At 41.2% G+C, this 27,409-nt stretch overlaps 4 protein-coding genes across 4 annotated transcripts; 1 reads left to right on the forward strand and 3 right to left on the reverse strand.

Annotated features, from left to right (window-relative positions):
* Positions 1 to 9,374: 9,374 nt before the first annotated feature.
* ch25hl2 (cholesterol 25-hydroxylase like 2) lies at positions 9,375 to 10,277 on the forward strand (the record flags this gene model as incomplete). Its single annotated transcript, XM_080509888.1, has 1 exon — positions 9,375 to 10,277. The coding sequence occupies one exon, from the start codon at positions 9,375 to 9,377 to the stop codon at positions 10,275 to 10,277; it is 903 nt and encodes a 300-aa protein (XP_080366014.1).
* A 4,312-nt stretch (positions 10,278 to 14,589) lies between these two features.
* On the reverse strand, positions 14,590 to 17,288 carry f2rl1.2 (coagulation factor II (thrombin) receptor-like 1, tandem duplicate 2). The gene is made up of 2 exons (XM_080510157.1): positions 17,162 to 17,288; positions 14,590 to 16,244 (listed from the first exon to the last, which is right to left on the reverse strand). Exons 1-2 carry the CDS (start codon positions 17,226 to 17,228, stop codon positions 15,154 to 15,156), a joined length of 1,158 nt encoding a protein of 385 aa, XP_080366283.1. The 5' UTR covers positions 17,229 to 17,288; the 3' UTR covers positions 14,590 to 15,153.
* A 2,025-nt stretch (positions 17,289 to 19,313) lies between these two features.
* f2rl1.1 (coagulation factor II (thrombin) receptor-like 1, tandem duplicate 1) lies at positions 19,314 to 21,216 on the reverse strand. Its single transcript, XM_080509692.1, has 2 exons — positions 21,067 to 21,216; positions 19,314 to 20,735 (listed from the first exon to the last, which is right to left on the reverse strand). Exons 1-2 carry the CDS (start codon positions 21,137 to 21,139, stop codon positions 19,681 to 19,683), a joined length of 1,128 nt encoding a protein of 375 aa, XP_080365818.1. The 5' UTR covers positions 21,140 to 21,216; the 3' UTR covers positions 19,314 to 19,680.
* A 1,164-nt stretch (positions 21,217 to 22,380) lies between these two features.
* On the reverse strand, positions 22,381 to 25,629 carry LOC308140630 (proteinase-activated receptor 1-like). The gene is made up of 2 exons (XM_080510477.1): positions 25,494 to 25,629; positions 22,381 to 24,448 (listed from the first exon to the last, which is right to left on the reverse strand). Exons 1-2 carry the CDS (start codon positions 25,570 to 25,572, stop codon positions 23,199 to 23,201), a joined length of 1,329 nt encoding a protein of 442 aa, XP_080366603.1. The 5' UTR covers positions 25,573 to 25,629; the 3' UTR covers positions 22,381 to 23,198.
* Positions 25,630 to 27,409: the final 1,780 nt, after the last annotated feature.

Here is a 27,409-nt window from a genome sequence, read left to right on the forward strand (position 1 = left end):
AAAGTCAACATTTCAGAAACATTTCACTGCAATATATTTCGAGATTTTCCAAACTTTGAAGGTAAATTTTAATTTAATTTTTTTTACGAGATTTTCCAAAACAACCCATCACAATGTCAACAGTGGCGTGACGTTTCGTGCGACTCCGGGGGGAGTTTAGTTTGTGGCTCATGAGGAAGTAACACTGATGATGACACGGTGATGTGAACACGGTCGTGTAAACCGCTTCCACTGCAATTATCAATCTTGTGTAATTTTTGTTCATTATGAGTTAATATGAAGACACCACTTGTAAAATACCATTGAAGACTTTTGCAATGACAAAGGAAAAAAAAAAGTCATGAAAAAGGTCCATCACAGAGCTAATTGATCAATTAAGAGTTTTTGAACCATTTCGTATGGCTCGGTTGGGAGAGCGGTCGTCTCCCAATCGGGAGGTTGCAGGTTTGATCCCATCTTTGCCTGCCCACATGCCGAAGTGTCCTTGGGCAAGACATTGAATGCAGTGTGAGAGTGAATGGTTGGTGGTGGTCGGAGGGGCCGATGGTGCAAAATGGCGGTCTCGCTGCCGTCAGTCTGCCCCAGGGCAGCTGTGGCTACAGATGTAGTTTACCAACATCCAGTATGGAATAAATGAATAATGCAATGTAAAGTGTCTTTGAGTGCCTAGAAAAGCGCTATATAAAACAAATGCATTATTAATATAATTATTATTATTATTATTATTTTCAGAAAGTTAAATTTCCCCCCCATCGAGTTGGAGCATTGTCGAAAAATTCCACCATGGAGGCTGTTTTTAAAAAGTTGACTTTTCAGTGTCTCTGAACACTGTTGTAGCATAAATGGACACGCTAAAATACAATAAAGGTGTGTACTTTTCATCTGAAAATGTTAAATAACATATTTACAAGCACACAGATAAATGTGGAGAAGACACAAACATGAAAAGGTCCCGATATAGTGAACTCTGAATTCATCTGATGCCACGATGTTACTGACCAATCCTTTATATTCGACTACCATATTTTCTGGACTATTCGACCATTTAGTTACCACCTGGAGCCACTAGATGGGGCTGTATGACAACAGAATGCTGCTACAAGAAAGCCTTCCTTACTACTGTATTGACTGACAGCGCAAGGACATTTGAACCAAAAACAAAACAGCAGAATGTAACCCAAAATTTCACAAATATATTTCTCAGAAAACTAAAACAGAAGTCTGACAAACTTGTGAGGGAAAAGCACTGCTCTTCTGCAATAATGCAAACTTTAGTAGTACATGTCAAAGTCGTATTAATGTTATATATATATAAAGAAAGAAACCATTAATTTCTCAAATTGTGTTCCTAATCTATGATTGGGTGCACACATTTCGTGGCATACTTAAATACCTGATTGAAGTAATTAAATTAACTTGTTGACATAAAACTAAAACAACCTTTTATTTTGTGGTGTTCTATGTGGTGTTCTTCTGGCCAGACACCTGATGTACCAGGCGTCTGGCCAGAAGAACACCATAGGTTTGATTTTTTTTTTTTTGCTGCTGCTTCTTTTTGCATATAATCAGTTGTATTTATTCAGACAGGCTGTACAAATAATGTTTGACATGATTTGGGGGATAAACTAAATAAAACAGGCTTCAAATTGCATCAGCTTACAAATTTGACATGAAGTTAATCACAAAACTAGGGGCCAGGAGTTTGAGGCCACTGGCATCATGTGTCCTGATGCCATCCCAAAGTAAACCGTTTGCACCCGCACGCTGCCATCCATGTTACCCAAAAAAAAAAACTAATACTTATCTTGCTTTGCTGTTTTTGTTGCCATTTTTTTCAGTTTCACCTTGTGATTTCAAAACCTTCACCTTGTCAGTGCCTTTTTTTTGTTGTCGTTTGTTTTTAGCAGCCGCAGCTTTCATCCTTTGTCATTCCGTGCCACACGCGACTGCACCCCCTTCTGTCGCTGTGTCATAACTGACAGAGGAGAATAACACTCCATCCAGCCCTCGGCCCCCAAAGACGGCTCCTCGGGGACACTAGTTGTCAGGTGCGCCGGCAACTTTTCTTCCACTCGTCGGCGCTGCCACCAAGAATATAACTTTCCATTTGTTAAGGTGATGAAACTGTTTCCCCTCACGGCTGAGTTGGGGAGTCGCGCTGTCAAAACACTACATTTTCCAGAATCGGGGAGGTGATTGGATTTCAATGTGATTCTATTAACTTCATTTCAGGTGATTTTAAACCCTGAATTGCTTCGCCAGGTTATTACATAACGAGGCAGATTTTAGTGAGATGTATTGACGAGCGTGAGCAAAACAAAACAAAACAAAAAACCTGCTGAACAGCATTACGGATGGAAGCCGAATTTCTCATAAGATCGTCTGAACAATAATTTATCTACAATCTCCTTAAAAACTTGGTTTTGCTATTCTGCATGCTACCTTTAATAATATACCAATAGCACTAGATTAGATTTCAGCAAAAGCTTATAATTTCAATACCGTATATCATCGTCATAATTTTTTACAGAATATACATGTAGAAACAGACCATAAGTGTGCTCGGCTTTGACCCACCTGACAGGTGAAGGATCATTTTACATCCTCATGTGTTCCGTCGGGCTCGCTGCATAATCTTCCAAGGTCGCCGATGAGACAAAATGTTTCCGGTGTGTTCTCACTGTCGTCCTGCAATACAGAGGAAAAACAGGCAGAATTAAGATCACTATGCTGAACAAGCCAACTTTATTCATGTCGCACCGTGTTGCAACACATCTCATCTCGGGGGAACTTTAATGCCAAGACCTTAGAGGGAAGCACAACAACTTCCCCTTGGGGGACGAGTACTAATTTGAAAAAGAAAAGTAGAAAAATGTCTGCATTTAGACTGCGATATAATGTACAGATTTGACTCTGCTGTAAGGGCAACCAGCACAGTGCTGAAACCAAAGTTATACCACGTCGTACTTTCATCTCAATACCGCTATGATTTCTCTGTTGTGCATGCAGCTTGCATCAAATTGTTATGATGCGACGCGACAAGCAACGAGAAGAAATACAAAGCAACATGACAGAGAATCACATTGGCCAAGAAGCCCGTTTTTCTCACTGACGTTTTAAAGTGTCATGAGAGGCTGTATCCTGTGTTGGATAAAGCAGTGTAGAAGATGAATGGATTAAAGCAACACATCTCAACACAGTTTTGAACAGGAGCAACAAGAGCTTGAGAAAGTAACTGAAAAGAGACAGAAGACAACGGGTGAAGCTGATTGGCCACAGGACGGCAACATGATTTTAGAAGTGAAGTTGTGCAGAGATTTACCAATCCGTGACTACTGAGCATGAGCTTCCTTTTAGGAGTCACTCGGATTTAGAGCTGCATCAAAGAAGAAGCCATATGTGGACATAATCTACAAATGCAGACGTGTATTTTTAAAACATTTAGATGAAAGAAAACAGAAAATTTTGTGTGGAACTTTAGGTACAGTTAATGAGTTAATCACACTTTCTGCATTGCTCCATTTGTATTGTTAGACAGTAAACAGGCTTATTCTCGTTACTGTATACAAAACGACTGATATTGTAAAAGACTTTACTCACTGTCCTCTTCTGTTATTTGGAATAGTTTTATTGCATTTAGCACTCAGTGTAACAACTCATTTGATCTGAACAATAGGTTCATTTGAAATATTTTTCTTCACATGCGTTTTTACAACGTTTGCAATGCTTCCGACTGCACACGCACACACACACTCCTACAATTCTCTGCAAAATTACCACATTAACCATCAGTTTTTTTTGTTTTTAAATGTCAATAAAACATGACAAATGTCAACAAGCATCGCCAAGCTGAAGCAAATTATGCTTTACTTGTCTACATTTGGTTCAGTTAGAATTTCAAATTCAGACGAAACAAAAGACTGAAGACAATTAAATGATTATAAAGTCAATCATCTCTCAACCAATAAATTGTACTGTTTGAGCTCTTCATGAAAACAATGTCAGTTATTAAGTGCTCATCATTACAGTGAAAGTAATTGCGTCTCGAAAATTGCCATTACAGCAGTGAAAAGTCAATCACTGTTGTCATTGTGGAAGATGGAATGAGACCAACAGGAATGTTGTGCTTTAACATCTTTCAAAAAAAAAAAAAAAAAATGTTGAAAGTTTTGAGAAACCAAAGAAAACCGCTTAGAGCCGGTCCAGCTATGGTGGAATCGCGGTACATGTATGTTAATATCAGCTGCAGAACAAATGATGGTGAAATCATATTAGACCTGCGGAACAGCAGCAGCAAAAGACGCGTTCTGAAGTTTGCTCAGAGCGTCCTGGACTTCCTCTCACAGACGTGCCACTGTGGCGGGTTTTTCCTCGCCGACACACGCGGTCAGCCTGCGAATAAACCCTGCTGATGTGTCTCACGCCGGCTCCCGGGGTTTTCCGCCCCGTTGTTCGGCGGCAGGCTGACTGGAGTCTCTGTCTCTCGCTCGGCGGCGGAGGTTGTTTTGAGAGGAGGCTGGACTTGCACCTGTTGATGAGCCCTGACGTGGTTCTGTCTCTGAGGACGTGCTCTCTCCAGAGCCGCAACACACTGTGGGAACAAACGCGGTCACACAGCCTGGAGTGGTGAATCACAAGGGAGTGAGAGAAAGAGAGAGAGGGGGTGCCACACAGAAGACGAGGGAGATACAAACGTGGCCCCAAATTTTGAAGGAAAAAAAAAAAAAAGAAGGTAGTATTTTGAATACCAAAATTAATGAATTCAGATTCAGGATGCACGACGCCGATAACTTCCTGCTTCTCATAAACGATGATGGCGCCGATAACATTTTTAATAGTTTACACACACACACCTGAGGTAAAGAAAGGCAAAGACGTAGGTGGGACGTGTTGAAACTGGTAGATTCTTCACGACTCTCGGCCGAACATTTATTGTCTTTTTCAGAAACAGAGAACAAACGGCCACACCGGTGACGGCGGCGCATCGATATGATGTAATCCATACGACAACAGCAGGCGGCAGCATCATGGGGCAATCGGAGCTTGTTATCGGCACAAAATGTCATAATCTGACCTATATGTGTGAAGTAATTTTTTTTTTTCTTTCCAATATCGGGCCGATAATTATCAGTACTGATAAGCTATCGCGCGCCCCTAATTCGGATTGTTAAAGACGCGTATCGACGTCAGGAGCTCTTTGGGTTTCTAGGAAGGCTGATTTCATCAGTACTGAAATGGAAATTTTGTTCATAATAATATTGACAATGACGGTAATAAAGTGGTGGTGATGTCAATGGGTTTATTGTTTTACTGAAGAAACACACTCTCTTTCACAGAGTCACCATACACACACACATATATATATATATATATATATATATATATATGGATGCCAAACGCTGTCTGTCGCAAGCTAAAAGCATAGTCAGAGGCTGCACACACCCACACCACAGACATTTCTGTCTGCTGGCCTCTGGCAGGAGGAACCGCAGCCTGAAGTGCAGAACAACCAGGCTCTGCAGCAGCGTCATTCTTCAGGCCATGAGACTCTTGAACTGCAAATAAGTCTGCTGTCAGGTCTTGAGGATGACGCAATAATACAGTGCAATAATCCGGAATTTATTATAAACCCAGTGCAACAATTCCTCAGTACAACTCCAGTTTTTGTGATGCATCACTTGCACGTCATCAGTTTTTAACATTTTTTTTTACTGGGTGGTTTTATACGTTTTATTGTTCTTGCATTTTTAGACACCTATAAAAGAAGTTACTGCAAAGTTGAGACTTTGCAGTAAGGTTTCGCTCTTCTGTTTTACCCACCAGTGTCTCCGTCACTGCAGCAAGTAAATATTGACAATATTCATTCATCTACTTTCTGGTGAAAATATCCCACAGTTAATATTGCAAGTGAGGATACAGTGGTTAACATTTCTCTTGAAGTACAAAGAAAGATGACTTCATTTTGCTACACATGTTTGAAAGGCATTTTGTCCTGCAATGGCGGTTTCTGTACGTTCTCCTTCGGTACTCTGGGATGAGGGGGGGGGGGGGGGGGGTGTCTCACACCTTGTCATCCACTCTTGATGTCGCTGTATGATCGATGTGGTGACATGCCGAGATCCACTTCTCATTTATTTCCCCCCCTAACATCTTCATGGCAAGTGGCAGTGCCGATTCAAAAATGTCATGTCTTGTCAAAAAAAAATTAAAAAATAAAAGCTAATATTTGTACTGTATTCTCAAAACCTCAAAAGACTGAATACTTCTGGATGCCAGCAGTTAGCTTGTTAGATCTTCTGCATTAAACTGCATTGGTTTTTCTGTGACTTATGGGTCCTTTATATTGAAGTGAAAACCCAGAGAGGGTTATTAAAGCCCAGGGCTGTTGTTATTCTGTCTGCAGACAGCGTGCAGCATTCGACACGTCTTCACGGGGTGTTATCAGTGAATCACTGTTTCTTCACACGTCTTAATAAATGTGCTACTCCCACTGCCACCAACACAGCGAATAGTATAGAGACACACTATACTACTGTTATATCAAAATCTGCTTTTTCACATTGTGGAAAGTTTCCATATTGTACGTGATCCAAATTTTTAAAAAAATGGAATTCCAAATTGAGATTAATCTGCCATTGAGCCCCTGTAACTAATTCTCATTTTTAAATTTCCCCTGAACAAGCACACATCAGATTACTTTTGAAATAAGCAAATTCTAATGTGTTTATAAAATAATTCAGCCTTCTCGTCATTCATTATTTTTATTCCATCCTGTCCTCTGTCACTGGTCAAAACTTGATTTTTACTGCCCTCTCGTGGCTGGTGATCACAGCCCAAACAGAACAAATTAACTGCTCCTCATAAAGTTACTGTAAAGACTCGTCATTTATCTGGTGTGTGACAACACTGTGTTACATATACATTACTTCGGAAATAACAAAGGAAGAACTAGTTGAAAATGGTGCAGATCCGCAAACATTTATGAAAACTAGTAAAGTGCATGACACTTCCTGTTTACATTTTCTCACTATAACATCAGTATTGTTGCTTTTCCCCTTTGCTTTACACAGTATAAAAGTAGTGCAAGTGACTGCATGTAAATTCATCAAACCTGCACCAAATACAGCTTATAAGTCATATTTACTGAGCAAATAAGTTAACGACTTGACCATTAAATGGGATTACAAATCAAAGTTTCCTCATTGAAAGTAACTCACAATTAAGCAAGTACTTGAATTAAAAATAATTTACATAACCACTTAAGTTCTGTATTTATGGAACTGATGTGTCTATATGTTTCTTAACTGACTTTAAAAGACTGTGTATGACTTGTTAAAGTATTTAAGTACCCCTAAATAAATTATATTGCAAGTATTACTCTATAATACACAGTAAATATGTTGCTTTGCAAATATTATATAATACATACTGGATGACTTCAAAGCACTCTATATATTCATATGGAGGGAATCAGAATTGAGTGCATTCGAAACTTTTCGAAACGAAATATAGACAAACCGCCACAAAATACCCACATTATTGATTTTGGCATCGTCAAATAAATCCAACTTCGCTGAACTGTGGCAACACTCACCTGTACATCGGGTGAAGTAGATGGTAGAGGTTTTCCATTAAATGCAGAATTAAAAAAAACAAACATTTTACGAACAGGCTCGTGTCTCCGTGAGCCGCTTCCCAGGTGCGTTTGATTTTTACACCTGTGGGTCTTTCTGGCTCACATGACCGAATGCTTGTTGACGAAAAAGCTGCAGCCTCTTTTTACTGTCGTTACTCTGCAACTGTACTCACCCATTAAACAGTAGTCGTTACGTAATTGCGTTTCTTTCATTGATTTTACTACCTTCGAGCTGATAAGCACGTGATTTGATATTTCATACAGGGCCGCAGAGGAGTGTCGAACTTATATCTCAAGAACAAGTTTATAAAACCATTAAAACATATTTCCTCTTTGTTTAGGTGCAATCAATTATAAATACATTATTAAAAGTTACAAAACATATTTTTTCCCCCCAAAAAACTGAATTTTTTTTTCTTTTTAAAGGTGTTACATTCCTAAAATGTAAAAAAAAACAACAACAACCAAAACAAAAGACAAAACTACAGCAGCTATATGTATTTCACTGAAATGTACACATTTAAAGTGATGATAATTTATATCTGTCCATTTCAGTGATTTAGTAACAAATACAAAAAGCGTTGTCCACCTTTGCTCCTGAGACACTTTTATACCCTGTAATTCAACTGACTGGTTTCAAATTTCTTCACTTGCTGTTTCTTCTTTTTTATCTTTAAATAGATCTTTGCTTGATTTTGCTTCATTATTTTCATGCAAAAGTTGTGTGTTCTAAAAAGACTTAAACTTGGGTTTATGACACAAATGATACATTGGAATATTTATTGTCATTCTTTTTTTTAACAATTTTTTTCCGACACTCATGTTTAAGGCCCATTTAGAAAGTTGAATGTTATTTCAGAAATCATTATAATGATTCTCTTGATATAATGATGAAAATGTTGTGATGAAATTAAAGAAATCTTTTGAAATGTATGAAAGCATGATTGTAAACCTCACAAGTTCACATGCTATTTATTCAAAGGTCCAGTCTGTGCAGAATTATTGAATGGTACCATAGAGATGAAAGCTGTGATTTCTGCCACAGTTCAGTTTTAAACAATGAATTTCTTTCTTCCGGTAAACAAACTCAAACTGAGCATGAAGCCAATCGGCTACCCAGCGTCGGAGAGGAAGTGCTTTCTGTTTTGACAACTTCGCCGATGATTAATTACTGTTTCGGTCTCCTGCTGTGTGCATGTGGGTAATTCAGCATGATTGCAGTGGTCTTATTACCGGACTGGTAGTAACAAGTTGATCTTAACACACAGTGGTGGAAATACAAGTCAACATGATTCAGAAACCTCGTGATTTATTGCCTTTAACCACTAAAAGGCATGTTTGGTTGTATTTTATGTGACACAGTGGAATCCGCAGTAAAGCGGAAGCTCTCTCTCCATGATCTGGGTCAAAAATGAGAGCCGCTGTGGCCCGGCTCCTGAGTCCTGGCTGCAGTCCTTGTGCCCATGAAAAAAGGGCCTTTACAGAGTGCCTTCTTTTAAAATGCAGAGGGTGGGTGGAGGGGTGGAGGTGGGGCTTTGAATATACATAAGAGACTCGGACAGTCCACCAGTTCAATTTGGCACGGCATCGCCGGACAATTTGCGCGTCACTGAACCTAAACGAGGAAGCTGATTGGAGCCTTCCATTCATTTATAGGCTCTTTATCCTCTCCTGAGGCTGGTGAGGGAATAATCCTCTTGGACCAGCCCTCTTTCGGAAAGAAAACGCCAAGTTGGTGATGAGAACGGGCAGACTACTGAGGACCGAGGCTTTATCCTGGATGTCGGAGGTGCACAACGTGACTGGGGGCCAGTCTGGAGACCTGGTCCTGCAGCTCGTTTGGGACTACCTCCACCAGAACCACCACGACTTCCTGAGGAGCCCCCTCTTCCCCGTGGTCCTCTCGGTCACCACCTACTTTGTCCTGGTTGGCGTGTACACCGGGCTCGACCTGCTGGCTCCCTCGTGGCCCTGCATCAACCGCTACCGGCTGCACCCCGACAGACCCGTCACCTGGCCCAACATCTGGACCACGTTGGGGGTCACGGTCTACAACCACCTGCTGTACATTTCCCCCGCGGCGGTGGCCCAGTGGCTGTGGAGGCCGCCGACCCCTCTGCCCCGCGAGGCGCCCACCCTCTGGAGCTTCTTCCTGGGGATCCTCGGCTGCATGGTGGTGTTCGACTTCCAGTATTATCTGTGGCACCTGCTGCACCACCGGGTCCCCTGGCTGTACCGCACCTTCCACGCCGTGCACCACCAGTACAACCAGCCGTTCAGCCTGGTCACCCAGTACCTGTCGGGCTGGGAGCTGTTCAGTGTGGGATTCTGGGCCACGGTGGACCCCATTCTGCTGCAGTGCCACTGCCTGACGACGTGGGGCTTCATGGTCTTCAACGTGTACGTCTCCACCGAGGACCACTGCGGCTACGACTTCCCCTGGTCCATGCATAACCTCGTGCCCTTCGGCCTTTGGGGAGGCGCGCCGAAGCACGACGCCCACCACCAGCGCCCCGGAACCAACTTTGCCCCCTTCTTCTCTCACTGGGACTGGCTGGGGGGCACGCATACCCTGCCAACCCCCTCCAGCCACACGGGGGCCGCCGGAGAGCCAGACCACATGAAAGCGGGAATGGACTAAAGAGCTTGAATTAATCTCTCTCTATCTCTCTCTCTCTCTCTCTCTCTCTCTCTCTCTCTCTCTCTCTCTCTCTCTCTCTCTCTCTCTCTCTCTCTCTCTCTCTCTCTCTCTCTCTCTCTCTCTCTCTCTCTCTCTCTCTCTCTCTCTCTCTCTCTCTCTCTCTCTCTCTCTCTCTCTCTCTCTCTCTCTCTCTCTCTCTCTCTCTCTCTCTCTCTCTCTCTCTCAACTCTCCTGCAGACCAGTTTATCTCCTTTCTATCTCCCAGTCTTTTTCTCCCGTCCAGTACATTGATATTCTCACATCATATTGGTATTTTCCACTGCTTTCTAACAGAATCAGGATATTTTTCACAGTTTAGGAGGTGATAATCAGTCTAACATTTCTTGACTGTCTGGTAAGTTGTGCTTTTTTTTTTGTTCGTTTGTTTTTTGTTTAAGTACAATGATAGTATAGATTATACTGTTGTATTATGTACATTTATCTCTTATTCATAGAGATTTGTCCATCCATGTTATCGTATTGATGTGTTTTTACGTGTCTCTGTGGCATTCTCAGGTCAGTTTCCACACAATTGTCATACGTTTTAAGCGATTGTGAAAAAATAAAATAAAATAAAATTGATGAAAACACGCATTTGCTGTTTCTTCTGTTACTCTTTGCTGAGTCTTACTTGGGTATTTGTTGACGGTAGATGGCGTGATCTGTCAATGTGATTACACACACGTTGGCACGTACATTCTCCCTTCCCTCCCTCCTCAGTGCTGACCCCCTCACACTCCCGTATATGAATAGCGGCCTTTTAGCTGCATCCCAGGGTGATGCGTGGCTGCAATACTAATCTATCACCCGCGCTTTCTGAGACTAAATGAGTTTACCGGAAGAGTTCCGAGAGACGTTCCTCCAAATCTCATGTCTTTGTAACACCAAGGCTTCAGAATGCAGTGTTTACCAATGCTGTTTTTTCAACTTTTGCTCATCAAGTCAAGTAAAAGTGAAGGTAATAAAAACAAAACAAACAAACATATCTTTTACAAATTGGTCCAAAAGCGGTACAGAAAATTGATGCATGAGTTTCATTAGCAACAGAATTGACCAACAAATGCAGAGTAATATATCTTGGAAAGCATTTTTTACACTTCAACAAACCAACCAGCAGATGTCCCTCTTCTTTCCAACACGATAAGGTTTTAAATATATACAAAGCAAAAAGATAGAAGAAACAAAAAGTCATACACTCCTCTTTGATAAGAGTCGTAACTGTTGCATGAATGTTTCTGGATATTTACATACACATGTATTGACTCATTGTGTTGCCGTGCTGCTTTTAAGGCTCCTACTCTCTGTGACTCTGTGTTGTCACGCTCTTTTTCTGACATGCAGAACTGGTTCAACATGTTTCTGGCTGACAGGGGAAGCGACTGTTGCCACAGGTCATGCTTTTCCCCAGAGCAACACTGAGACAACTCTAGTGTATCAACTGGTATGTCTTTGTTTCAATAATCCAACGGCGGCGTATTGTTAGAGTCTATACACATGTTTGAATTATGTAATTTAACTCACGGATATAATGAAGTAATGCTGGAGTGTTTACAGTCAAAGGACAGTAGTTCACATTGCAGGGTCGTGAAAGGAAAATGTTCTCTTGTGCAAGAAAATGCAAGAGCTCGTTGCACTCATCAATGTTGCATTAATTCCTCCCACTTACAACTTTCACCACCTTGCATGCAAACATGTCAGACTTGTACTTCCTCCAGAACTGTTGCAACTTACATGTGCAAAGAACATACCTTAAATATTTCATCACGGTGATATGCGACACAAACCATGACAGGAAGAAAGCATATGTGCAGCAAGAGAGTTACTTAATGGAAGTTTTCTTTTCTATACATTTGGAGATTATTGGTTAGAACTTTTGGTGGTTTATCAATTTCAACAACCCTTTGAAGGGGTACTGCACCCGCTCAATAAGAGTATGCTATTCCTGCATGTACTCCATTATTTACCAAAAACATGATGTGCCTGCAGCTCAAAGACAAGAAGTGACAGAATCTGACGGATCTGAAGTGTTATTGAATTAAAATCAATGTTTGTCACATTCTGAATGAATGCAATAAGTTTACTCGCAGGCAGTTAAGTGTCTTCATGGTGAGATATAATCCAAAGTGAAATTCTTGTGTGTAAATGTTGCAGGTTTATCAGTAATCGTAGGAATGCGTGATTGTGTGCCTTAACTTAAAATAAAAACACAAAATAAAACTGATCGTGCTACATTGGTAGGTAAATTAGTCAAACTTCTTTATCCTAATAATAATAATACAACTTCAGAAGTACAACAAAACGAAGACATCATAAACCTACACAAATCTGATGTTATGGCTGCAGACGGTGGAAAAACAAACTTACTTTGACATGTAAAACCCTTTAATCAGCACATATCAGGAGGCGGTATTTAGTGCTTCTTGACAGTAATTAGAAATTCTTTTTTTAATTTAAAACGCCTGAAATATGGTTATATTGAACTAAAAACTAATACTTGACTTGAGATGCAAAATCTAAGATTGATATTAATTGCATGGACACCCCTCTCACAGTAAATACTTTTATAATACATTTTCCATGATGTTTTATGGTCTGCTGGTTGTAGTGACAGGAATCACTATAGCGATCGCCTTAAGAGTATGACTTTCTTCTCTTCAACGAGTCCTGTTCCCGAGGTTATTCTCGACAGAGTGCAGCCCGATGAGCTCTGTCCATCTTTATGTCAATAATTTCTTCAAAGTTAATCTTCACCAATAAATTCTGACTTGAAATGAGGGGGAGAGGGTTATGAAGTCATAACGTGATGTTTTCATTCGTGTGCGTGTTCTGTCGTCCGGGTTACACACTGAAACTCACCGATTGAAGCTGTGCAAGCACAACGCGGTCGGGGTGTGGCTCAGCTGCAGGTTAAAAAAAAAAAAAACAGGGCCTCTATTCACAGTGTTGACAAAAGGTAAGATGACACTACGCAACAATCATTCACCTCTTTTTAACAACTGGGCCACAACCTGAAAACCGGAAGCTCTCAGTTGGTGTTTTAGAGCGAGGAAGACATTCCTGGGGGAGGGGATGTAGCTTAAATCAGAAGTCGCTCACTTGACAGAGAAAATCCTTCAAATGGACTAAAACCATTGTTGACTATTGTCTCATGAGAGACTTTTCCCTGATGAGTCACTGCAAAGCCTGTTGACAGGAAGTTGGAATCAGGGTTTGATCATGATAGACATGTCTATCCTGTAGTCTCTAGATCGGGGGTGTCAAAAAAATTATCCAGATTTTTTCAGGACTGCTACTGCAAACCGAGCTACTATGAGTTGTACTTTTTCCAATCAATACGTCAAACATTACTGAGAACAGGAAGCCAACAGCAGGTGATACCTGATAGATAGGAAAATGGAAGTGCCGCAATTGCTGCTGAAACATCAGAATCAAATCTTTGTGTTTTGAGAAGGTAAATTTCAACTTTCAATCTCAAGTTTTAAATATTAGATTATGTAGAAAATGTGTTAAATGTGAACATTTTGTATTTTTCTTCCATCGACGATGAGGAAAAACTTAATTAAAATACTACAATGTGTTGGTCTGGTCCCTACAAAGTCACAGAAAACTAAAAGAGAATGAGCTTTTGTCATATCCTCTATTAAATATTTCAGCATTTATAGCAATTATCTATGCATTTTTACAATAGAAATCCAAATTGTCATACATTTATCTTTACTGCGGTGTTTCAGTCCTGCCTGGTTGTTATAGTTTTATATCATTGGCTAATTCAAAGCGTTTTTTGATAAGTGCCATGAACTTTGTCCCAATTCTAAAATCAGTTACATAGATTCTTATCTGTTGTCATGCGTGACAGAAATAGTGAGAGATCCAGCCGAATCTCGTTTCAAGCAACACTGAAACCAAGGGGGTGACACATTATTTAGATCATACCTACGTGCATGCCCCATCATGCTTGAAACTCACCCACCCTCATTCTGACACTCTTCTCTGCCGCTACCCATTTCCTGGAGAAAAGCTTAATTATTAACCACAGCGGACAATTAAAGCACCAGTTCAAACAAACAAACAAAAAAAAAAAGGTTTACGGACATCGAGTTGCGAAATACCACATTCCATAAATTCCTGAACTGTCCTTCAGAGCTGAACTCCCACACCGCCGTCTGAAAAACGCAGCGAGTGACCTACATGACGCAACACCAAAATGAAGCTTCACACAAACTGCGTTCTTTTGTTTTATCATTTATTTTATGAAACTATTTAACACTACAAACCTCTGCTCGCTCCTTTTCTTTAAAGAAATAACACAAAAAAAAGTTCACGCTCAAGGAGTTTAAAATGGAAAAAAAAAAATAAAAGTTGCACAAGTAGATACACAAGTCAAGATCATTTAAAAGGCATTTAAAAATAAAAACAGGAATGAACATTAAATAAAAATCCTCTTGAGCCATTTCTCTATTAAGTTAAAGTAGGTATTATGGTGGTGCAGATGTGTCTCTTTAAAATGAGCTTCAATGCTGTGATCAAGTGAAAATGTTGGCGGAATAAAAAAAAAAAAAAGGACATTTATTTATCAGGCAACATGTGAAGTCAGAGCTGCTTCATGTCAGTCGTCATCAGGCCTTCTTTCACATTTGAGACAATGTGCTTATTTTAGCACCAAGCTTCGGTAGCTGCGCGGCGTCAACGTCTCTCTCCTCTGCTCGTCATATTTCACTTTTTGTTTTTTTTAAAAAGGTCATCTCTGCTCCACTGGCTGCGGATCCAAAAGTCTCCACAATGCCGCCATCAGTGCGTCTGAGAGCAACCGGTGGTTTTCTCCTCAGTCTTTTTCCCTCTAACAGGAGCTGCTCTGCGTGTTCCCGCTGTCCGACACGTACGACTTGCTCTTCCGGGAGTATTTCATGGAGCTGAACGACACCCTCATCCTCTCCACTGTCCGGCTGCTGCGGCACAGCAGCGTGTTCTTCACGTGCTGCCGGAAGTCGTCCGACACAAAGTAGTAGATGAACGGGTCCAGGATGCTGTTGAGGCTGGCCAGGCACAGCGTGGAGGTGTAGAAGCTGTAGCCGTTGTTTACCACGCCGTCCTTCAGCAGGGAGTAGTGCACCACCAGCATGACGTTGCTGGGGACGAAACACACCAGGAAGGTCACCAGGACGACCGCGATCAGCACCACGGCTCGGTGCCGGGTCTTCGCCGCCGTGCTGTCGCCAATGCAGTTCCCCAGCACTCTGAGCAGCAGGATGTAGGCCACGATGATGACTACGCAGGGCACGAGGAAGACCACCGTCGCCATGAAGATGAAGTAAAAGTACGGATACTGGACGGAGGGAAACGGGTTGAGCTTGTCGTGGATGACGTTCACGTCGTGGCAGGTGGTGATGTTGGGGTCCTTCAGCTTGGCCGTGTGGTTGTACAGGTACAGGGGAGTGGTGGTGAGCCAGATGAACGCCCAGACCGCCACGCAGACGCCGATGGCGACCTTGTTGTTCTTCCTCTGCTGGGACAGAGGGTGAGCCACCACCCAGTACCTCTGCACGCTGAGGCAGGCGATGAACAGCACCGAGCAGTACATGTTCCCGTAGAAGAAGCCCACCAGGACTTTGCACAGGGGCTCGCCATAGGTCCAGTTGTTGCCGTCCACGTGGTAGGCGATTTTCAGAGGCAGCCAGATGACAAAAAGGAGATCCGCCAGAGCCAGGTTGGCCATGTAGATGGAGGACGGGTGCTTCTTCTTGGTCCTGAAGAGAAAGACCCAGATGGCCATGCCGTTGGTGGGAAGTCCCACCACGAATACGATGACGTAGACGATCGGGAAGAAGACGGTGGTCAGGTTACTCTTCAGAGTCTGTGCGGCTGCTTCATCCACAGTAACTCGACTAGGGTCTTCAGAGTCCACAAACCCAACGAACCCCCGACCTTTACCTTAAATATAAAAACACATTAAAGTATTATTTATTCAGTTAAATAACTGATTAGACAAGTCATAATTCTCTAAATTCAGTTTTCTGGTTTCTTTAGTCCTTTTTTAAAAATAGACTAAATATCTGTTTGAAAGTTAACAAGTGATTTTAGGCTGCATATCAGACATCAAATTAGAGAGTTTTTTTTAATTTTTTAAACGAATTACCAAACTGAGTAATGCCAGCTTTGAAACATTCACATGTAAAAAAAACAACACATATTTTATCACTTCACTGATATGTTGAAAACGAATTAATCAATATATTTAAACTATTTCCTGTCGCCATTTGTATTTATGCTATATTTTTATTGGGTTTCATTGAGTAGGGTTGGATCACAAAATGCTATTGTAAATTGCCAATTGGTTAAATCCTTCAGCAAACAAAAATTACTCCGACTCTCCTTCTGTCCTCCCCTAACAATAATTTTAGAGTTGCTCGTGCCTAACATTCCACAGCATCATTGTAATTATGTTGGAACTGGTTGGTTGAAAAGAAGTAACCTGAAACATATTTCTGTGTCTATTTATATTTTTCCTTAGAACAAAGACGTTGAGCAACAGATCTACAGAAGACCAAACACCACAAAGAAACTCAGAATCACTAAATGTAAAACTAACTCTCAATTTGGCATTCTTTTTAATAAAACTACATTTCCCAGCATGCCACGCGGATAGAGAAAAACGCTGTAATTAATTATCGAATTAACTTTTCCTCCTGAAATGTGTCATTCATGACGACTGTTTTAAGAACCTGAAGCATAAAACAGATAAATGAGGAACATGAGCGGACAATCCCAACCTTTTTGGCGACTTTAAACGTCTCATTATGTAAACCATGTAACCTTCACACACAAACACACAACTTCAGCACTCTTACCATTAATGCCTGCAGCGTGCGAGCAGAATGATATTAACAGAAGCGACAGCGACACTTTTAAATCCATATCTGCGCTCTTCAGCGTGGCCCCGGGACTCCACTTCTCCGTTAAACTTCTCCTCCCGAAGATGAGCCGCTCCTTTAGAGTCTGAACAACACGCAGCACCCGACCTTCGAGGCGCGAGGACACGCCCCGAGACTACCTGTGCGCGCTGACGTCACGCTCCCCACGCACCCACCTGCTCTGCGCGCGCGGGCGGTTTCATTGGGCTCGGAGAATAAAACAACGCAACCATAAATAGACCCACATCTGGTTGGATTTGTTTCAATTGGTTGTCTGTTTCTCCGTGTTTGTTTATAACACAGAGAAACACACACATTCACGTTCATGCCTCGAGACAATTGTGGGTCGCCAAATAACCACGTTTTTGAAACTCATGCACACACAGTCTTCTCTCTGTGAGGTGAAAACGTTAACCGCTGCACCACTGTGCGACCCGAAGACACTAATGTACAACACAATTCTTACCTTTCTGTTTAACAGGAGAATTTTCGAGCAAATTAAATCAGGAATTAAATGTCTATTGAAAAGATCATTGAGTTCCAGCAAAATCCTACTACCATGCAATAATGTGTCATCAATGAGGTCGAGGTCAAAACTGCTGGATTTACATGTGGAAAACGTGTAAATAACAACAGCGACGTGTCGAAATGATGAAAATGTTCAACAAACGTGCTTAATAATTACTATAATGCACATGTTAGTAAGTTTAAATGAATATACCATTCAAAAGGAATAATGCGTTTGGGGTTTTTGGGGTATAAGTGCTCGTGAATTACAAAATGCCCATAAAGCAAACAAAGAAGGAGGTTATTTCTTTAAGTCTATAGATTTCCGCATCATGCACAGTAATGAATGGGCATTCAAAAGGTCATATTAACTTGCGAAATGTCAGTAGTACACTCCAAAGGGAGGGGATTTTTCTTTTAATGCACATAATTCAGCACAACGTGCAGTGAGTAACCTAGAAAGAGTTTTCTCTGTTGCGAGAAGTGGAAGTATCATCAAACCTGTTGAAACTTGTTGCTACATGGGCTGCTTGTTCAACATGGGATGAAGCTGCGCTTGTAGTAAAACAAGTCAAGCAATCCATAGAAAAAGTGTTACAACTCAAAAATTTGTGCACTTATCAGTGGATCCTAATTAGAAACGGATTCAGATACATTCACTGCATCCCCTGAATATAAGACATTCATATCAGTTATCTTTGCAGTATTTAAACACATAAATGAGTTTATTTTGAAGGCTTTAATACAGAACTGATAAAGCGTGGCACAATGAGGATCAAAGTTAAGATCTCTGACCATGAAAAGGTTGAATCAGTACAGAAGATGGGTGGATTGCCTCCAGACAGATGACCCACATCAGCACTTTCATGAATAGCATTTTATTTACTTCCTCTTTGTGTGACTTCCTAGAATTCAGTAGAAATATGGTTTCAAAGTGTTCAAAAGTATATGATTTTAGTGTGAAATTGGCTCTAATAATTTGATTCTAAATATTTTCTCATTTCAAATAAGCATCTTTAACCACTGTAAGTGCGGGTATTTGACGGGCTTTCACTCATGAGGAAGAACAACAACAAAAACACTTTAAAGGTGCCCAAATGACGTTTTAACTAAAAACATGGGTGGATTCTCATCAGAAATGTTGCTCACACAATAAGTTCAGGCCATCAGGTTTACCCGTGTGTGTTACATGTGTGCATTTTGTTTTGAAAATAAGGAACATCCAGCCTGACCTTTCAAAGTGTCACAGCATTTACATGACACAGCATTTAATCAGAAAGCTTGAATGCAATGTAATTTATAGCTGCAGTTAATATATATATATATATATATGTATGTGTGTGTGTAAATGGTTTAGCAGATTTGAAAGATCAGGTGTTTTCAAAAAATAGAAATTTTATGTGGAAATTAAAAAGCTTTACTGTGAATTGGTGTTCTAATATGTTATTGATATACATTTTTAGAGGATTAAGTTATAGAAACTTCTTATGTTTACATACATTGTTAGGTTTTACAGTGCATGACATGTTCACATAAAAAAGCCTTTTATTTCTCAAGTGCTTCAATGAATTCAGTGCTGACAGAGAAAGTCAGTTACTTTTATTGACAAACCTTTGACAAATAATGTGTTGCCTCACTTATATACACACACACAAGGGCTATTTCCATCTCACATTTAAGACCTGATGTATTCATAATAATAATAATAAAACAGGTATTAGTAAAATAAATCAATCATTCAGTTCCAGTTCAACAGATGACTGCTTTAAGAAATAAACATGAAGTAAAACATAATAAAAAAAAAAAGTACAAAATCAAAACTTCCAGAGTCAAAAACACACATGATGCTCCTGTATTTTCCTACAAGTAGCAAACCTGAATGTTCGTTATGTTTCATACCTGAGGTTTTGAAAACAATCTTAAAACACAAAAATGTTTTTAAAAATCCTCTAACACTCGGTGCTCTGTGTGTTCGCAGTGTCGGACGTATACGTGTTGGACTTCTTGGAGAATTTCAGAGCGCTGAAGGAGACCCTCATCCTCTCCACCGTCCTCTCGCTGCGGCACAGGAAGGTGTTCTTCACGTGATCCCTGAAGTCCTCGGAGATGAAGTAGTAAACGAAGGGGTCCAGGCAGCTGTTGAGGCTGGCCAGGCACAGCGTGGTGATGTAGAAGCCGTACAGGTTGTCGGGATTCTTGCCGAGCAGGAGGACGTAGTGCACCAGCAGCATGACGTTACTCGGCGTGAAGCACACCAGGAACATCACCAGCACCGTGATGATCAGGACCACGGCCTTCCGACGCTTCTTGGCGATGGCGGGATCCGACATGGTGTTTCTGAGGGCCTTGAGCATGCCCACGTAGGAGATGATGCACACCACCGTGGGGACGATGAACCCAACCGTTCCCATCGTCAGGAAGTAACCGGCGGCGACCTTGCTCTGACTGGGCCTGGTGATGTCGTGACAGGTCAGGATGTTGAGGTTCAGCTCGCGGACTTCTTGGTCGTACAGGTAGAGGGGGATGGTGACGAGCCAGACCGCCAACCAGACCGAGACGGAGATGACCACGGCCACCCGGTTGCTCCTCCCCCGCTGGGACAACGGGTCGACCACAGCCCAGTACCGCTGGACACTTATACAGGCGATGAATAAGATGGAGCAGTACATGTTGCCGTAGAAGAAGGCCACCAGCACTTTGCACAGCGCGTGTCCGTAGATCCAATCGTTGCCGTTGAAGTGGTAGGCGATTTTCAAGGGGACCCAAATGACGAAGAGCAGGTCGGCCATCGCCAGGTTGGCCATGTAGATGGAGGACGGGTGCTTCTTCTTGGTCCTGAAGAGGAACACCCACATGGCCAAAGCGTTGGAGGGCAGTCCCACGGCAAACACAATGATGTAGACGATGGGGAGGAAAACGGTCGTGAGACCACTGGTCAGGATTTCCCTGGCATGTGGGCTGACGTTCACCCCTTCAGGAGTCTCTCTGCCAGAGAAGCCTCGCTCTGTGAAGACACAACATACATATACATATATGAAAAGCTGCAATACAACCAGCACAAAACCTGCTGACATCAGAAACAGTCAGCTCCTCAAACCTGTGACTCATTGCGACACCCGATTAAAAAAAAAAAAAAAAAAAAAAAATCAGCTCCAATCTATGTAATCAAACAGACCGACTGATCGGTACCTGCAGCAGCACACTGATACAGTTACACACCGTGCAGTGAAGCACTTTCCGAAAGAAATACGATCCAATCGCTTTATTCTGGCGGTCAAAAACAATAAAAAAAAAACAACCCACCGACGAAGAATGAAATGAGGAAGGAAAAATACCTTCTGCCGTCAAGCAGGTCTGGAAGAAGCAGAGCAGCAGAAACACCTGAAACCACCGTGTCCGTGAAGACATTGCTGAAAAACAAGGTTAAAAATAAATAAATCCGTAATGTGTCCGAGGGCGTTGTCCCGCGTCGTTTTACTTTAAGGCTCCGGTTTTAAACTGCCATTGACTCCTGACAGCAGCAGGTTTTCATACCTGCGTGACGTCACGTGGTCACCTGAGCGCGCACGCAGAGCGTACAGACGCACGCCAACTCGCCTTCTTTCTTTCTTGAAAAGAAAACGCTTGCATGCTCTAGGTTTAGTTTAACACTTTGACAGGCGCCCCTGAGGTAATGTGATAACATTGCAGCTATTTGTATTTTTGCAAATCATCATTGTGTTTATCCTCTGATGAGGAAATTGCAGGCTGGAGGCCTTTACTGATTATTGGCCCATCCTGCAGGCCACAGACATCTGTGGCTGAAGCCCTGTTGGTGATCGTATGGGGCATTTATTGTTATTTGTCTATCAGTTGTTTATAGATTTTGCTGAAACATTCAAGAAGTGTGTTACTCCAATAAAAGTGGTAGTTAAATTTAAAGAAGTGGTAATCTACTACTATTTATTTCAGAAGAATCTGCTATCTTTTTAAACATAGTCGCTTGAAACAGAAATAGTAATTTGTATTTTGGAAAATTAGGAAAGCACTAGGAAACATGAGGGAAGTGTTACACAATATGTTTTTATCAGCTTTATTTGATGCGCTTATCCAAAACCTTCTCAATGTACCTGAATTCACCGTGCCAGTAAATTAAAAAATTTTTTTTTAATGTCTTTGTTTTGTATCTGTTCTATACAGTTGTCCTGCAGTTGCCCTGTGATGGACTGGTGACCTGCCCAGGGTGTAATCTGCTTTTACTCGTTGTAAGGTGGTTTTAAATGAATTAAACTTTTTCTGTGAACTAATCAGAAATAAAGTACACTGTGAGATAAGCTCGACATAGTGTGTATATACACTCCATGACTGTGGTTTCCTCTGAAAATGCTTTACTTGCGTGCCTCTCCCCCTCAGATACCTTATCACACAGCACCTCTTACTCCTGATTTTCTATCATTATGTAATCAGTTTCCAAGCTGAAATGACATGCCTTTGCACAAACGGAATGCTGATAACTGACTGATTTCAGTTCCATTTAACCAAACATTTCATGTTCTGTTTGTTTCTTGTTTCTCAAATGCAAATATGTACAGGTATAATTTTAGTTAAGAATTGGCAATTTATGTGACGTGCAATTTCAAGATAATGCTGAGACTTTTTACCAGCAAGGTTTTCCTCATGTTGTACTTAATGAAATTTGATTTCTTAGTCAACGTTGCAGCCAAAATTAAATGCATGCACTCGGTGGTGATTTCAGCCACACAGTGAATCCATCTACACATTTTTAAACATTTTATTGCCAATAATGTAAAGAGCAGTAGTGCAAACGAACAGTTTTCAATGCAGTGTGCGTTTCTCACCAGCAGGGAGCAGCATGCGATAAATTGTGAGTGGAAGCAATTTGTTTTTAAATACAGTCAAAGTGAAAATAACTATTTAAAAAAAACCCCAACAACATATAGAGTGTGTATATATGGATAACATAAATATATAAAAAAAGACTATGGACAGCTTTTCACAGGCGATATGAGAGCTTAAATGCAGTTTATCTGCAAAACATTTCTATAAAATAATATACAAAACATAATTGTTCTTTTCAATAAAATGTAACATCTTAGGAATGACAGATAAACCATTTTCCATATTGTTTTTTACATATACAGTACAGAATAGAAACACTTCATTCTATCGAATGTCCAATAAACATGTTTTTATTTAATGTAGCCATCTATAATAATGTCGGTTCTGACTTCATTCATCACATATGACTGTCATTGCACATTTCACCAGCTTAAGTTGGTGTGAAAGACTCTCATGAGTTATTCTTTATTCACAACATAAAGGTAACCACACAAGACAAAATCCAAAAGATTGGCCAAGTGGCTCTGAAGTTCAAAATACAATTATTCAAATTGATTTTGAAACGTTTAAACTACAGGAAAGAGTCAGTTAAATCACAGATTTACGATCTGCTTGGCGTGATGGTTGATCAGACCAGTAGTTTCTTGTACTGGCTGTTGAGGTTTGCTTGGAAAGAGTCGATTTTGGTGACCGAGCTGTTTAATGTGGAGCTCTCTGTACGGCTGGATTTCAGAATTGTCCTCGTGCTGGATCTGCATGAATCAGAGGACGAGTGGCTGATGCCGCTCCGCTCCGTAATCTTCCGACACCTCAGCAGGTTGGACAGTTGTCTCTGGCACTGGGACGATCCAAAGTAATAGACCATGGGGTCCAGGAGGCAGTTCAGGCTTCCCACACACAGGAACACCAGGTACAGAGCATAGGAGCCGTCGGGGGTCTCCTGGCTCTCCTCCACCGATTGGCTGAACTGCAGGTAGTGTGCGAGCATCAGGCAATTTGTCGGCATGAAACAGAGAACGAATATCACCAGCACCGTCAGGGCCATCACCACTGCCCTCGATCTTCTGCGCGAGCTTCCCGAAACCCCTTTGGGGACACGGCTGAGGGACCAGATCACCCGAGAGTAGGACGCCACGGTGGTGAGCAGAGGCAGGAAGAACAGGGCGCAGCACAAGGTGATGAAGTAGAACTTTAACCACGCTATGTTATCCACGTACTGCACGTCATGGCAGGTGGTGATGTTCAACTCTTTCAAGTAAACGGTCTGCTCGGAGACGACGAGGGGCGCGGAGGCCACGCAGGACAATATCCACATGATGACGCAGGCAGTGACGGCGTTTCGAGGCCTCCTCCAAGCCAGGGAGTCGATGGGATACACAACGGCGAGAAGCCGGTCCACGCTGATGCACGCGATAAGCAGAACAGAACAATACATGTTCCAGTAAAAGGCGGCGGTGACCACGCGACACATGGTCCCTCCGAATATCCAGTTGTTGCCGCCGAAGTGGTAGAAGATCTTGAAGGGGAGCATGACGGCGAAGAGCAGGTCGGCGGTGGCCAAGTTCAGCATGTAGATGGCCGCCGGCTTCTTGGGCCGGATGCCACGAGCGAAGGCCAGCATGGCGCAGACGTTGATCGGTACGCTGATAACGCATACCAGAGTGTAGAAGGCAGGTATGAAGATGGTGGAAACGGGGCCCGTCAGAAACAGCAGCGCCTCTTCGGAAATTCTCAGCTTGGGGCTTGTGAAGTTCTGTGCTTGCCCGCCGGCAGACCGATTGGAGTTTAAGTCTTCATCGTAATTAAGTAAATCCAGATCTATTGGTTCATCTGTGACTGAGCTGGGGAAAAAGACGAAAGTCCTGACATGGGGCGTTCCTGTGAAAACAGGGGGAAAAAAAAGTGTTTAGGTGATCCAATGTAAAAAAAAAAGTGGAAGTTAGTAAAGTGGTAGAGTTACAGATACTAGTCATCCAATAATTGAGAAATGGAAGTGAATGGCTCATAATAATTGTTTATAGTTTTAGTTTTATCTATTACATGAAGCAGTACCATAATTGTTTTAAATTAAGTTTTAAAGTATTTTGTGAGAGGTCGACCGTAAAATCAAATGTTAGTTTCAGTCATAAAGCTGTTTGTCGTTTAACCACCAAGTAGATAGAAGTGTAAGAAACATCTTTATATTTATATATCAATATATTATAGTCCATCAATTAAAAAACAACAACAATGTTTGTAATCTTAATTATAAGTTAAATTAGTCTGGCTTACTTCTTCACTGGAGAAAAAGGCTTCAAATAGATTCCAACATTGTTGCCTAGTGGTTGAATGGGGCACTGCATGTCGTTTGGTTTGAATGGAGCACCTGTGTTAATGTTTAATGTTTGACTTCTATATCGTGAAGGAAAAAAATACATAAATAAAAGAAAGTAGCCTTACCTACACAATTCCCAAAACATAGAAATCATATCAAATATCAACCAATGTATTTCCATATCTCTCATTTAACCAGCCCTCAGCCTTACAATCAATACAATTGAGAATAAAGCAGATAATTCCCTGCTACAACTAAATAATGTGGGATTTCTTAATTTGATATTGCAAACATTGTTTTAATGGGTGAATGAAGTACGACAACTTATTGCAATAGTAGATTTCTGGCATGAAATGTCTTTTAATAGGTTGATCGCCCCAAACTTTTAATATTAAATGAGTACCATAACAAATAACCATGATATTTGTCTGTGTAACAAAATAACATAAATATGGATATTTTTTGTCACAATTTGTTGAAATAAAAAAAAAAACGAGTTAACATTATATAATTGCATATGCTAAGCTTTGAGCAAGTTGCAGTGCAAATTAAGTTTTATTCCTACTATATAATAATAATTAAAAAAAAATCCTAGTAGGAATTTCTTACCATTCTTGTTCGCCACGGAAGAGGCAGAGCAAACACACAACAGAACCAACAGGAAGGTTTTAGGAGCCATTGGAAACATTGTTCTGCAGGATCTCGATCTGCTTTGCGGGTCCTCCTCGCTGCTTATCGCGTCTCTTCCAGGCTCCTTCTGCTGCGCTTCATCCGGACCGAGGGTGTAACCACTGGAGCTCCGTTTCCGCCCCAAGTCCCAAAACACGCAGGATCAACCAATCAGAAATCACGTTCCTGCACGCTGACGTCACCTTATCCCGTCACGCTCCACAGACAGGAAAGGCCACCGCTCCAACACAACAACACGTTCCTGCTCATATTAGGACACTTTTCAGGAAAAATAAAGAACAAAAGAGAGCGAGGCCAGTTCCCTCCAGCGAGAAAGAGAACAGGAAGCAACTCAGCTAAAGGACTGAATAACATTTAAAATGCTCATTATGTGTGTTTATTTGAATACCGATAACTATAAGCAGCATTCTAACTCAATTCATTTCACTTTTCCTCTTCAAAGATAATGTTCCAATGCTAATATTCACATTTGTCACTAGAAAGGTTGATTGTTTTCAAAAATGTACACTTACTTAAATCAGTGTATGAAAAAAAAGAAGAAAAATGACTATGGGCTTCGCAGTAATGCATGTTCTCCCTATGCATGGTAATCACACAGTCTCAAATCCACTTCTCGAGCTGCTAGGCTAAATTGACACAAAACATGGAGGCTTTAAAGTTTTTCCTTAACATTCCATCTCAGGACAAATGAGATGTTTTTACCCGTTTTTACGTTAAAAAAAAAAGAAGCTTGAGCCAAAATATTGCTTCAGACTTAAATAGACTTTTTTCTTTTATAATGGAGTAACTGGAGAAATCAAATGGTCCATAGTTAGAAGAAATGCAGAAAATCAGCCCCGGTTAAATGAACAAATGTATTTATATGATGGCAACAACATCATCCCTGGAGATGGTTAAGTGCTTCCTCTGTTTGAAACTGTGAGATCATCGCAACAAGTGGAGCAACAAGGGGAGCAACAAGGTCCAGCAAGAATTATGTGTTTTGGAACAATTTTAAGTAGAGCACTCTTCGTCTGACCTTTAGGGACGAGTTCAGATGACGTCCTTCTACATTTAAATTGAAATGTGCGTGCCTTAATGTTCTACGCTTACGACATCAAGTCCTATTTCGGCTTCTCTGGTAAAAAGTTGTTTGCGAGGGTAAATAAACAGACTGTTCAGATCGTAATCACCTTTCTCACGGGAGAACGGTTCCCACTGCTGCTGGTAAACTTCACAAACAAACTGGAGAAAACGCGAGTTTCCAACTGTGTGTGGGGATGAAAACACTCAAATAAAGGCACAATAATGAAAAAAAAAAAGAAGTGGCGAACAAAGTATGTGTGTTACAGGCAGAGTGAAATGTGCTGATTAGTTTCTCTGTGGGGGATGAGGAGAGACAGAAGAGGGACACGACGGGGGCGCGAGGCGTCTGACTCATTCATCCGGAGCTTTGGATCCACCAGGACTCGGTATCTGAGCTCAGACAGCCAGACTAAACCCATTTCCTCACAAAAATAATGGACACAATGACCTGTTTTTTTTTTTTATTATTCCTACTTTCTGCTCATGACTCTCACAGACGGGCTTTTCAAACAGTGTCGTCAGATCAGACAGAAATTAAAGTTAGAGAATTGAATGTGTTTTACTCACCTCCTTTAAAAACATGTTCATTACATACATTAAACATATACAAATATATAACTGGTTTATTAGACTCTGGATGCAGAAATAAAAAATAAAAAAACAATTAAAGGACATCTCAAATAAACGGAAGAGAATTGTAAGTAGTTTTGTTCCAGTTGAAATATATTGGATTTATCACTTCACTTTATTATCATTAAGCCCCTCCCACA

This window comes from Blennius ocellaris (genome assembly GCF_963422515.1).
Source record: "Blennius ocellaris genome assembly, chromosome: 15".
NCBI classification, from domain to species: Eukaryota; Metazoa; Chordata; class Actinopteri; order Blenniiformes; family Blenniidae; genus Blennius; species Blennius ocellaris.